The sequence below is a fragment of the Moschus berezovskii genome, chromosome 14 (genome assembly GCF_049115385.1).
Source record: "Moschus berezovskii isolate FMDL1 chromosome 14, NW_MosBer_1.0, whole genome shotgun sequence".
Classification (NCBI taxonomy): domain Eukaryota; kingdom Metazoa; phylum Chordata; class Mammalia; order Artiodactyla; family Moschidae; genus Moschus; species Moschus berezovskii.
Genome location: NC_142473.1, coordinates 54,081,676 through 54,094,607, shown reverse-complemented (window position 1 = coordinate 54,094,607; position 12,932 = coordinate 54,081,676). Strand labels below are relative to the sequence as shown.

At 38.1% G+C, this 12,932-nt stretch overlaps 1 protein-coding gene across 1 annotated transcript; it reads left to right on the top strand.

The window, feature by feature from the left end:
• Positions 1-3,150: 3,150 nt before the first annotated feature.
• LOC129553989 (olfactory receptor OR51C1-like) lies at positions 3,151-4,101 on the top strand. The gene has a single exon (XM_055422652.2). It carries the CDS (start codon positions 3,157-3,159, stop codon positions 4,099-4,101), a length of 945 nt encoding a protein of 314 aa, XP_055278627.2. The 5' UTR covers positions 3,151-3,156.
• The last annotated feature ends 8,831 nt before the right edge of the window (positions 4,102-12,932 follow it).

Below are 12,932 nucleotides of genomic sequence, written 5' to 3'. Positions count from 1 at the left end.
GCATTGTCACAGGTTGTTAACGTCATTAATCCTTAGGTTCCAGTAAATCTGGGGCAACTTGCTCCTGGTCATCAAGTAATTAATTTGTTCCACTTGTGGGAGTTTAGCATCTATTAAAAAAATAATGAAAGAAAAGAAAACCTTCAGGTAATGTGCAGTAGATGATATGACCCTAATGGCAGAAAGCAAAGAGGAACTAAAAAGCCTCTTGATGAAGGTGAAAGAGTAAAGTGATAAAGCTGGCTTAAAATTCAACATTCAAAAACTGAAATCATGGCATCCAGTCCCACGACTTCATGGAAAACAATGGGGAAAAAATGGAAACAGTGACATACTTTATTATCTGGGGCTCCAAAATCACTGTGGACAGTGACTGTAGTCATGAAATTAAACAAACAAACAAAACGCTTGCTCCTTGGAAGAAAAGCTATGACAAACGTAGACAGCATGTTAAAAATTAGAGACATCACTTTGCCAACAAAGGTCCATATAATCAAAGCTATGGTTTTTCCAGTAGTCATGTATGGATGTGAGAGCTGGATCATAAAGTAGGCTGAGTGCAGAAGAATTGATGCTTTTGAATTACAGTGCTGAAAAAGACTGTCCATTGGACAGCAAGGAGATAAAATCTGAAGGATACCAACCCTGAATATTCATTGGAAAGACTGAAGCTAAAGCTCCAATCTTTTGGCCACCTGATGGGAAGAGCCAACTTATTGGGAAAGACTGATGCTGGGAAAGATTGAGGCAGGAGGAGAAGGAAGTGACAGAGGATGAGATGGTTGGATGGCATCATCGACTCAATGGTTATGTGTTTGAGCAAATTCCAGGAGATAGTGAAGGACTGGAAGCCTTTGAATCCACAGGGTCACAAAGAGTCGGATATGACTGAGCGAATAAACAACAACAAAATGACTTCAGAAAAATTTGTTTTTATCATCAGATCTAAATTTGAGCAAAGTTCAAGTATTAAAGATAAACACCAGGTTAATAAGAAAATTGTTAGTTTATCTCCTATATTACTATATACCAGTATGTTTACATGAACTCTACTTCTCATTCGAAGGGCTCTATACCAGGAATCACATAATGCCTGATATTAAGTGTCTAGGGTCTATCACTATTATCAGATGCAATTCAACTCAATTATTCAATAGATACACACTATTTTTCCTAACTCTGAGATCAAAGGTCTGAGAAAAACTGATTAAGTCCTTGCATTTTCCTGGGGTTCATTTATACCTTACTAGCCCTGCCTCCAGAGAAGGCAATGGCACCCACTCCAGTACTCTTGCCTGGAAAATCCCATAGATGGAGGAGCCTGGTGGGCTGCAGTCCATGGGGTCGCTAAGAGTTGGACACGACTGTGTGACTTCACTTTCACTTTTCACTTTTATGCATTGGAGAAGGAAATGGCAACCCACTCCAGTGTTCTTGCCTGGAGAATCCCAGGGACAGGGGAGCCTGGTTGGCTGCTGTCTATGGGGTCACACAGAGTCGGACATGACTGAAGTGACGCAGCAGCAGCCCTGACTCTGCTGTCTCAATAGAAGGTGCTACTGTCTTTTCCTTAAATACTGCTATTCTCCAAGGCCTTTTTTCAGGCTTTCTTCTGCTTAGATTTTATTTTTCTAAGATATTTTTCACTATTCCTGTGACTTCAACCCAGGTGTCAGGGTAACTCTCAATCCGTATTGTTAGGGCAGGAATATATTTATTCTAATTCCTGCAAGGCAAAGTGAGGCCTTTCTTGCAGCTGAGATTCAAGGACTAACTCAAAATCCATGAATTTTAATTTTTTATGCATTTCCTCTTAATTCAACATTTCCAGTCATTTTTTTAGTAAGTCCTCCAAAGGCTGCCTATAATGAACATTTTTCTCACTTCTTCTCAAATGCTCTCTTCATCAAAGTTCTATAACCAATTATTCCCACTGAAGTTGAAGCCACTCCTTGTTCATTTAAGCTGCAAAAAACTCATTAAATTAACTTACACAGAGTTGTTTGTTTTTCCCAAATCATGTATCAACCATGTTGGAATGCTAGGTCTGATTCTAATTCTGTTCCTTCCACATGTCATTTTGTCAGTTATTTATTAATGCATATTTGTTGAAGGAACACGTTCATGAATGAGAGAGGATATACACATACTTTAAAAACCAAGCATTCTTTCCATAGATAAAAATAGGGTATCAGAAAACTTAGGACACACTTAGACGAACTTCTTTGATCCTAGAGATTTATTGATCTGAGTTGAATATATGCTCATATCCTCAAACAGAGAAGATGGTTCAGAGTCATCATCCACCATCTGAATGGAGATGCATCCTGTCTTAATGAGGCTTTCTGAGGGTCCACAGCCCTACCTTCAAACCCCTCAATTCATTTTCAATATCTCTTTTGTAATAATGGAATATTAAGAATCACACTTAGATAATTTTGCTCCAATTATTATCTGCTGGCAATGACTTCATTTGTTCTTGTTAAGGTTAACTTAAGCCCGATTTCTTCAGGAAGAATTTTCTGTAAACATTATCAGGTTCACAGTTACTACTTGAATAAATGCTTTAACAACTATGTACACTGTAGTCTATTTGTACAGATTGAACGACTTTTCTTAGTATTTCATTTTTATCATTACCTCTTGCATATTTTATTCTGTAAAATATTTAATAATATCTTAACTATACTGTTTTCATTGGACATGCAAAAACTTTTAATGGACCTCTTAAGGTTTTTGTCTTGGAAAGTGAGAAGAGAAGAAGTAGGAAGAATTGCCTTTTGTGTTGTCTTAGATGTGTGTAAAATGCTCTATCTGTCCATGACCATAGAATCATAGATGTGGGAAATACCTTATCTAAACTAATCTCCTCATATCTGTGTACATAGATATATACTGAAGCCTAGAGGTAACAAGTGGGACTCTGGTAAAACTCAGCTGCTCTGGACTTAGTCCTCTGTTTCTTCCCCTAAGTAAACCAAGATCAACTCTAAACCTAATAAGAGTAAATAATAATGCGCTTACACTTAAGAACAAGACACAGTTCATTAGTGATCCTAAATTGTATGATATGTGGAAAGCATGAAATCATTTTTCTTCCCTGTTTTTGTAGGACTTGCTCCTTTTTCCCAGTGAAAGTTGCCTCCTTCACTCATCATGCCATCCTTCAATCAGAGCATTTTCCACCCTACAGTCTTCTTTCTTACTGGCATCCCTGGTTTTGAAACCTACCATGGCTGGATCTTCATCCCATTCTGTTGTCTCTATGTCGTTGCTATCTCAGGGAATGGCATGATCTTGTTCATCATCATCACTGAGTCAAGCCTCCATGAACCCATGTACTATTTCCTCTCCATGCTATCCTTCACGGACCTAGGACTATGCCTTTCTACACTGGTCACCATGGTGGGTATTTTCTGGTTCAATGTCCGAGAAATCAGCTTTGATGCCTGCATTGGCCAAATGTTCTTCATCCATGGTTTCACATTCATGGAGTCCTCAGTACTCCTTGCAATGGCCTTTGACCGCTATATTGCCATCTGTAACCCACTGCGATATGCCACAATCTTAACCAATTCAAGGATCATCAAAGTGGGATTTGCAATTGTTGTTAGGGGGACAACAGCTCTGGTTCCTTTACTCCTGCTCCTCAAGCGTCTGTCCTTCTGTGGAAGTCATGTTCTGCACCATTCATATTGCTTCCACCCTGATGTGATGAAGCTTTCATGCACAGACACCAAGATCAACAGTGCATTTGGTCTGGCCATTGTCATCTCTACTGCTGCCTTGGACTCTGTCTTGATCCTCCTTTCCTATGTCCTGATCATCCACTCCGTGCTCAGCATTGCCTCCCCAGAGGAGCGGAAAAAGGCTTTTGGAACATGTGTATCCCACACAAGTGCCGTTGCCATCTTCTACATCCCCATGATCAGTTTGTCACTGGTGCATAGATTTGGGAAGCATGCCCCTCCCCTTGTGCATACTCTCATTGCCAACATTTATCTGCTCATCCCTCCTGTAATGAATCCCATAATCTACAGTGTGAAGACAAAGCAAATTCAGAAGGCCATTGTCAAAATATTTCTTTCTAAAATAATTTAGAGCCATTTCCAGTGTCTTCTCTGACTAATGTTTGATCATTCCCTAGTGTAAGTTACCACGATACATTAAAATATGTTTATACATGCTTTAATCTTCTGATGATCCAGTAACTTACTGTATGCAGAGTTCTAAACTGAATTCTTTGAGAACAGGATGCATGTCTTGTGTATATGTAAGCCTCTTACAAGTACTGCACCTGGCACGGAATAGGATCATGCTTAAAATATGTCTGTAAAAGGACACATTAAACCATGAATGAGTGAAGTGAAGTTGCTCAGTTGTGTCCGACTCTTTGCGACCCCATGGATTGTACCCTGCCAGGCTCCTCCATCCATGGGATTTTCCAGGCAAGAGTACTGGAGTGGGTTGCCATTTCCTTCTCCAGGGAATCTTCCCAACCCAGGGATCGAACCCAGGTCTCCCCCACTACAGGCAGACTCTTTACCATCTGAGCCACCAGGGAAGACCCTTTAAACCATAAATTGGAATCAAAACAGTCTCGGCACCTCTAGTGTACATAGCTATCAAGGCAAGTCTGATATGATTTTGATCAGTAGCAAAGTCTAATTTTCAGCAATTCTCAGTTACTGGAAATGCTTACTATTCCCCCCAGTAGAGCATCATGAACAAGCACAATAAACAAGAGGAAATGTGAATTAAAATGGTACTTTTCTAATTCTTAAAAGAGTTCTTCAGACCCTTTGGTAAACTTTTTTAACATTTTAAGTATCTAATGTCTAGTGATTCATTTTCTAAATATATGTCTAATGGGAGAAAGTGGGCAAGAATGTTATGGTATGTTGTGAGATTCAACACATTGTTATATGTTGTAATTTATATGATAATTTAGAAACTGAACATCTACTTCAAAATATCTGAAAAATAAAACATGAACTATCATGAAAAAAGGTAGATAATGATATAGATAAACATATATATTAAGAGAAAAGATTAAAATATAGTGTACTTATCACTGTTTTGTGTATATTTCATTCGAATAAACATAAGTGTACACATACATACATGGAGCGCATTTGTTATAAAGGTATGGAAAGATATGTTTCAAATGTCAAAGGTATGGAAAGATATGTTTCAAATGTCAAAGTTAGTTATTTTTTCATAATTGAATATTGGTTTAGTTACACTTTTTCTTTACTTTCCTGTACTTTAAAAATGTTCAATAATGAGGTTTTTGTTGTTGCTATTTTTTAACTACAGATAGCAAAATGATCAACTTCCGTTTAACAGCTTTCTAAAAACACACAGTTTGTTTGTTCTTCACTTTCCACAGGCTCTTTGTTACCAAGGGTCTTCATAGTCTGTCTTCATACTGCCCACTGGATACCTTTAGAATATGACATCCACTTTCCATTTCCATGGGATTCCCTGGTGGCTCAGATGGTAAAGCATCGGCCTGCAATGTCGGGGCCCAGGTTCTATCCCTGGGTTGGGAAGATCCCCTGGAGAAGGAAATGGCAACCCACTCCAGTACTCTTGCCTAGAAAATTCCATGGATGGAGGAGCCTGGTGGGCTATAGTCCATGGGGCTGCAAAGAGTCGGACACGACTGAGAAACTTCACTTGCTGTTGTTTCCATTTCCATTGCATCCTTCACTGATCTCAGTGTGGTCCAGTATCAGGGCATCAAAAAAACTTGAAATTCTTTTATTAAGTGCAGACTCCTCAGCTCTCCTCCTCTCCCACAGAAATACTTAGACGTTCCTCGGATGGAATATAAGAATTTGCATTTTAACAAGCTACCAATAGGATGGCATCACCAACTCTGTGGACATGAGTTTGAGTGAACTCCAGGAGTTGGTGATGGACAGGGAGGCCTGGCGTGCTGTGATTCACGGGGTCGCGAAGAGTCGGACATGACTGAGCGACTGAACTGAACTGAATTGAACTGAACTGAACCTATAGGATATCATGCATATTGCAGTAACACTTTTGTAAGAGGTTTTCACTTCTGAATAACACCATGATTAACCCTAACCCTTAGCTATAGTCTTTAATCATTTTTCTCTCTCTGATTGAAACATCCACCTGCTCTTTTTGATTTTTTTAGTTTTAAAATATATTTTTATTTTATTATTTTTTCCTGGTATTGCTACTTTGTCCCCTTCTTTCAGGTGGCATGGAAGAAATCTTTTTGTTCCAGCTAGTTAGGCCTCTCTTCCCTGACTGATTTGAAGCTGTTCATTTTTTTCTTCCAGTTTTATAGAGAAGTAATTGACACACAGCACTGTGTAAGGTTAATGTTTACATCTTAATAATTTAGCTTACATACAGCACAAAATGATTACCCCAGTAAGTCTGATGAATAATAACACCTCATATAGATAAAAAAATAAATAAAAAAAAGTTTCCCTTGAGGTGAGAACTCATAATTATTCTCTTAACAACTTCATAGATAACACTAAGAAGTATTAATTACATATATATCATATTGTACATTATATTCCTAGTACTTTTTATCATCTAACTGGAAGCTTATATTTTTGATTGCCTTCATCCAATCCCCTTGTCTGGTGACCCCAAAATGCTTTCTTTTTCTATGAGAGTATTTGTTTTTGAAATAGAATTGACTTATAACACTATGTTAGTTCCTGCTACACAGCATGGTGATTTGATATTTCCATAAAATCACCATGATAAGTCTAGTTACCGTCTGTCACCATACGAAGATATTATATAATTTTTGGCTATATTCCCCAATGATGCTGAAGCTCCACTATTTTGGCCACCTGATGTGAAGAGCCAACTCTTTGGAAAAGACCCTGATTCTGGGAAAGATTGAAGGCAGGAAGAGAAGGGGACAATAGAGGAAAAGATGGTTGGATGGCATCACTGACTCAACGGACGTGAGTTTGAGCAAGCTCTGGGCGATGGTTGAAGGACAGAGAAGCCTGGTGTGCTGTAGTTCATGCAGAGTTGGACACGACTGAACAACTGAAAAACAACATATTCCCCACAGTGTATATTTCATACCCGTGACTCATCTATCTTATATCTGAAATCTCCTTCACCAATTTCTTAATCTCCCTCTTCTATTTCTCTCCTCCCCTGACCCTCAAACCCCCTCCCTCTGGCAATTACCTATTTGTTCTCTGTATTTATTAATCAGTTTTGTTTTATTATGTTTGTTCATTTAAAAATTTTTTTAGATTTCACATGTAAATGAAATTATATTGTATTTTTCTTTATCTGACTTAGTTCACTTAGCATAATATATTCTGTGTCCATTCAACTGTCTGACTATACACCTCTAAACTGAAATAATATTTTAACCAGTTGTTTCTTATGTATGATACTCTGTGCACATCACTGTACCAGATAATAAGAGGATTCATAGTTGGTGGTCTCTTTCTATAGGAAGAACATGTAGTAAAGGGAAAATCATTAACCCAGGAAACTCTTAGGCCTATATCTTTTCCTAAATATATACCATTTAACAGAAGAGACCAAATACATATTCAAGTATGAGCAATAAAAGCAGAAATATCATGATTCAAATTTCATGGATGCTCAATGAAAGTATTGAAAATGGAGAATTTAAAGGTAGAGAACCATATTTTTCACTGTATTTTAAAATAAATGTGTTAAAGAAAGTTCCCATGAAATTAACATACACTGTAATAAGAAAGATGACTCAAAGTGTGTGAATTATATATGATTTTGTATAGCATAGTCATGTGTGTTGTTGTGTTAGTAGCTCAGTTGTGTCTGACTCGGCAGCCCCATGGACTGTAGCCGGCCACGTTCCTCAGTCCATGGAACTCTCCTGGGAAGAATACTGAAGTGGGTAGCCATTCCCTTCTCCAGGAGATCCTCCTGACCCAGGGATCGAACCCACATCTCTTGCTTTGCAAGCAGATTCTTTACCATCTGAGCCACCAGGGAAGCCCATAGTTATATGTAAAGTAACACAATCCATTTTAAAGTATGCAAGTTTGTTTTCTTTTTAAAGTGACACAATTCACAGAAAAGTTCCTTAGGATAGTCTTTTTGTTTTCTTACAGGAAATACTTTTCTGTTAGCAATGTTTTTCTGTGAATTCAGGGTCATCAACTAGAGAGAGGTCTATACATTTTTATAGCTTTTGTATTTATTTACAGACCTTATGAAACATGCTTTTTCGAGATTATCTGAACAATGCTAAAAATAATCCCTGGTTAGTCTGATGCAAAATTTGGAAGAGTAAGTGATCAAGTATTCTGCTGAGACCTCATAAGCTATTTGAGGGTCTGTTTGAGAATGTTTCCTAAATCGACATTTCTGCATAACTGAGAGATTGTGGCCTAGAGGAAAAATGTTATATTCTTATCATTCAGGTTGATACTGCAGCAAGCAGGGAGCTGCAGTATGTTATTGAGCCTCAAATAAGATGCCTGAAATCTTCAGTTACTTCACAAGGATGTGTAGAAATGTGTTTTTCTAGGAAAGGAGAAAGATTTGATTGCATACCAAGCAATTTCTATTATGTTATTCAGATACAAATGCTTTAAAATGCTTGCAAGGTCTTCTGCAACATGGATCCTGCCTCCCTGTTTAGGTTCACTTGCCACTTGCTGTCCCACCTGCATCCAGGGCTCCAAGAATGCTGAATACGCTATTAGTCACTTTTCTTTTTCCTGTACTCTGTTCTTCCTTGTCTCCTGACAAACTTGGTGCTGACCCTCCTGCAGGATAAATGTATGTTTTTTGATGCCTTCGCAATAAATATGCCCAGTTGTCATCATGTTTATGGCTATTTTTCTCTAGACTTTCAGCATTGAGAGGAAAATGACTTGGTTCTATTCCCTGCATTAACATTGCAAAACCCTGGTATGTGATACATACTTAACGTGCTTTATAAAGAACTGATGATATTTTAAAGAAAAATAAATGGAAAGTTTTGTTAGAAATGCACAAAATTCGTAGGAGATACTGGAGGCTGATATATTTATCAGCTGGGTGTGGGGTAGTATGGGGTCAGGGGTGAGACTATACATAGAGCAATTGGTTTGTTTTGGAATTTTTACTCACAAATTTACTTTTAACAAACATTTACTGGGATACAAATTCAAGGAATGATCATACCAGTCCCTGCATAGACTAAAATAAGTTTGATGAAGTAGATAGGGAAGGAAACCCTAAGGGACTAAGAACACTTGGGAAGCTTCATACTCTGGGGCCATAAAAATGTCCACTAGGATTTTTCAGATTAAGAGATTTCATACACTTAGCTTCTTATATATGCCACCAAATCCCTGAGTAGTAAACCTTCCCTCCTCCTGAGGCCCCTTCCTGGCAAACAGGGCAGGAAAGAATTTACCTCCATACTGTGTAAGTTGAATTGCTATGTTCAGAGAAAAAGATGAGATTTTATCCACATTGGCTTCTTTAAGAACAAGGAATATTTTATTAACTGCAAAAAGTACTCTTGGTGTCCAAGGAAATTTGTATTTCTGAGGACATAATATTCTAACTGCGGGGGGGGGAGGGTTCCATTGGTCTTTGGACCATATGTCTTGCTGCTTAGAATGACTTGTAAGCACGTTCTTGCAATTGTGAGTTTTCCAGTCACTTGTACCACATTTTAAAACCATGTGCAAGGCCAGCTGGTGCTATTACTACCATTCACCACTCATCCTCATACTCATTAACCATTATTAAATGTCTCCCAAGGACTAGTTATTAAATGTTTACAAATGTTATTTTATTTAATCCTTACAAATTAATGCTTTGATAAGCTACCCATTTCTCAGGAGAAGAAACCAATGTTCAGTGTTCACTTAGAGAACCTCATCTAGTTGTTGGTAGGGCCAGCATTTGAACCTAGGCTTGCCTGACCCAATAACCATATTAGTATCTTTCTGCAATTAAAAGAGAGAGAGAAGTCAAGGTATTCCAGTCCAGAACTTGCAGCATACTCTGACAGTGAGACTGGAATATTATCTTCTTGTAAGGAGAAAATTATTATCAACAAATGGAAGGAAGTATATGAAAGTTTACCCTACAGTATTAGGACAGAGTCTTTGGCAAAACCAATACAATAATGGAAAGTAATTCAGTTCAGTTCAGTTCAGTCGCTCAGTCGTGTCCGACTCTCCACAACCCCATGAATCACAGCACGCCAGGCCTCCCTGTCCATCACCAACTCCCGGAGTTCACTCAAACTCATGTCCACAGAGTCAGTGATGCCATCCAGCCATCTCATTCTCTGTCGTCCCCTTCTCCTCCTGCCCCCAACCTTTCCCAGCATCAGAGTCTTTTCCAGAGAGTCAACTCGTTGCATGAGGTGGCCAAAGTATTGCAGTTTCAGTTTAGCCTCCAATTAAAATAAATAAATTAAAAAAAAGAAAAATATAATATACACGTGTGTGCATGTGCACACACACACATGCACACTCACACATTTTGTGGGAACGAAGGAGAGTTCAGTGAGATTTCTTTCTTTACAACTCTGGATTTAATTTATATCAAGAAGCATGGGTTTTCTTTCTGCACTGGACATCATAGTATAAAGTAATGGAAATATAATGATGTATAAGCAAAAAACCACCTTCCAGTAGATAGTTTTTGTTGGAAACACATATTTTCAAATAACTCACAATGGCGTAACCACAATTCTAGGTGCTGAAATACAAAAGGATGTGACTCTAGAGGAAATTTTTTTCTTCTGACTTGGCTTGGAGAAAGTGTGTCATCAAATATTTTCTAATGTAACTATTTAATGTTAAATGTAAACAAATGAAACTAATTTACAAATGGTTCACTGCAGCAAGTAATGGGTCTAAAGTATGTCGGTTAGTTCAGAAGAGAAGAGACAGTCCATCAGTTAAAACAGTATGAAAAACTTGCGGGTAGTTTGGTGAAGTAGAAAAAGCCTAGGTTAACGATATTAAAAGGTTCCTGGGGCAGCAAAGAGGCTTGGTGGCAAAGTAGACTGGGGAGATCCTTCTCCTTGACTGCTATAAAAAAAAGATAAAGAGTTTTGACCTTATTTTGAAGGCAATGAAGAGCTCTGTATGAGGAGTGATATGGAGGTATATTTTTGATAGATCATTTTGGCATCAATATGGAGAACATCTGGAAATTCAGGGCAAGGAAATTACTTATGAGAATATTGCTAAATTCTGGAAAAATTGATGAAAGCGTTATGTAAAGTGATGGTGATGGAGCTGGAAAATAAGGATAGTCAATCAAAGAATACTGAGGAAGGTGTACCTATGGAAGTTTGGAGATTAGATGGCCAGGGCAACTTGGTAGACAGAATTCTTAAAGGACCTTCAATATTCCTGCCTCTTACACACTAGGTCAGTACAGAAACCTTCCTTTGAGTTTGAGTGGATCTATGAATATGGTGGGACACCACTTAGGGATCTTATAGATATTAATAAAGTCTATGATTACTTGACTTTGAGTTTATCAAAAGCAAGATTGTGCAGAGTGAGCAAAGCTTAATCGTGTACGCCTTTATAAGAGAAAGCTTCAGGGAGATTCTTCTGCTGCATAGAAGAGGCAAGATGTCATGTTGTGAGAAGTCCATTTGGCTGAGACTGAGAGCAGTCTTTGGGAGTTAAGAGCAACCCGAGTCTCCAGTAGTCATTTCAGTCACTCAGTCATGTCCCACTCTTTGCAACCCCATGGACTGCAGCACACCAGGCTTCCCTGTCCATTACCAAATCTCGGAGCTTGCTCAAACTCATGTCCATCGAGTTGGTGATGCCATCCAACCATCTCATCCTGTCATCCCCTTCTCTTCTTGCCTTCAATCTTTCCCAGCATCAGGGTCTTTTCTAAAGAGTGGGTTCTTCGCATCAGGTGGCCAAAGTATTGGAGTTTCAGTATCAGTCCTTCCAAAGAATGTTCAGGACTGATTTCCAGCCAGCAGGAAAATGGAGACCTGAACACTACATCACAAGCAACTCACTCCTGCCTATGACTTGAATGAGTCTTGAAGAGGACACTGAGCTCCAGATGAGAAGACAGGGCTGACTGAAAGCTCAAAAAGGAACCCGACTTCAGCTATAGGTATGAACCATTAAAGAGGTGGAAACCTTTAAAGAGAGGTGAGGGCAGACAAATATTCGATAAGTGGTTCATGAAGAGAAGGAGAAACTGTGACAGTGAGACAAGGTTATTAAGAAAAGGTTTCTTTTTCTTTATTTCTTCCCTTTCTCCCTTCCTTCCTCCCTCCCTGTCTTTTGCCCTCTCTTTTTAAAAAAAATTTCAACAAATTGCTTAAGTTGAGGAAGAAATTGGAATATTTATAGAATATGGTAATGCTACAAATGAAAGAGAATGAGACTTTTAAAAAAGAAAGAAGGAAAATTGTTGGAGTTATTTCACAGTACAAAAATAGTTCTAATATTCATATTTTCCTTAGTGTTTAGAAAAAAATCTACATTCCTTACCCTTTTACTGATGATAAGATAATTTGATACTGGGTCCCTGTTACCTTTAAACACTACCTTTTAATATTTTTATATTTCACAGTTTAGTGGCATTTTGAAAATATCTGAAGCTACAAACTTTTGACTTGCTTAGAATTTTGTTCATGGTGGTTTTAACTTATTAATTCATGCACAAGTAGTCTTCCTGTTCTTAAGGAATTTTTTTTTCTAACACTTCTGGTATGCAATCTTTTAATATGTGAGACATTGAATACTTTCATCTCTTCTGTCAGAAATCAGATAATAAGCTATGTGGATAAGTGGGGAGGGATATACAACTTTTATTGAAGCTTAGTTGATTTATAATGTTGTGCTAGGTTCAGGCATACAGCAAAGCGATCCTGTTATACATATATGTATATATTCTTATTCAGATTCTTTTCCATTATA

Coding starts and splice junctions, on each gene's coding strand:
- LOC129553989 (XM_055422652.2), top strand. CDS start 3,157: ATGCCATCCTTCAATCAGAGCATTTTCCACCCTACAGTCTTCTTTCTT.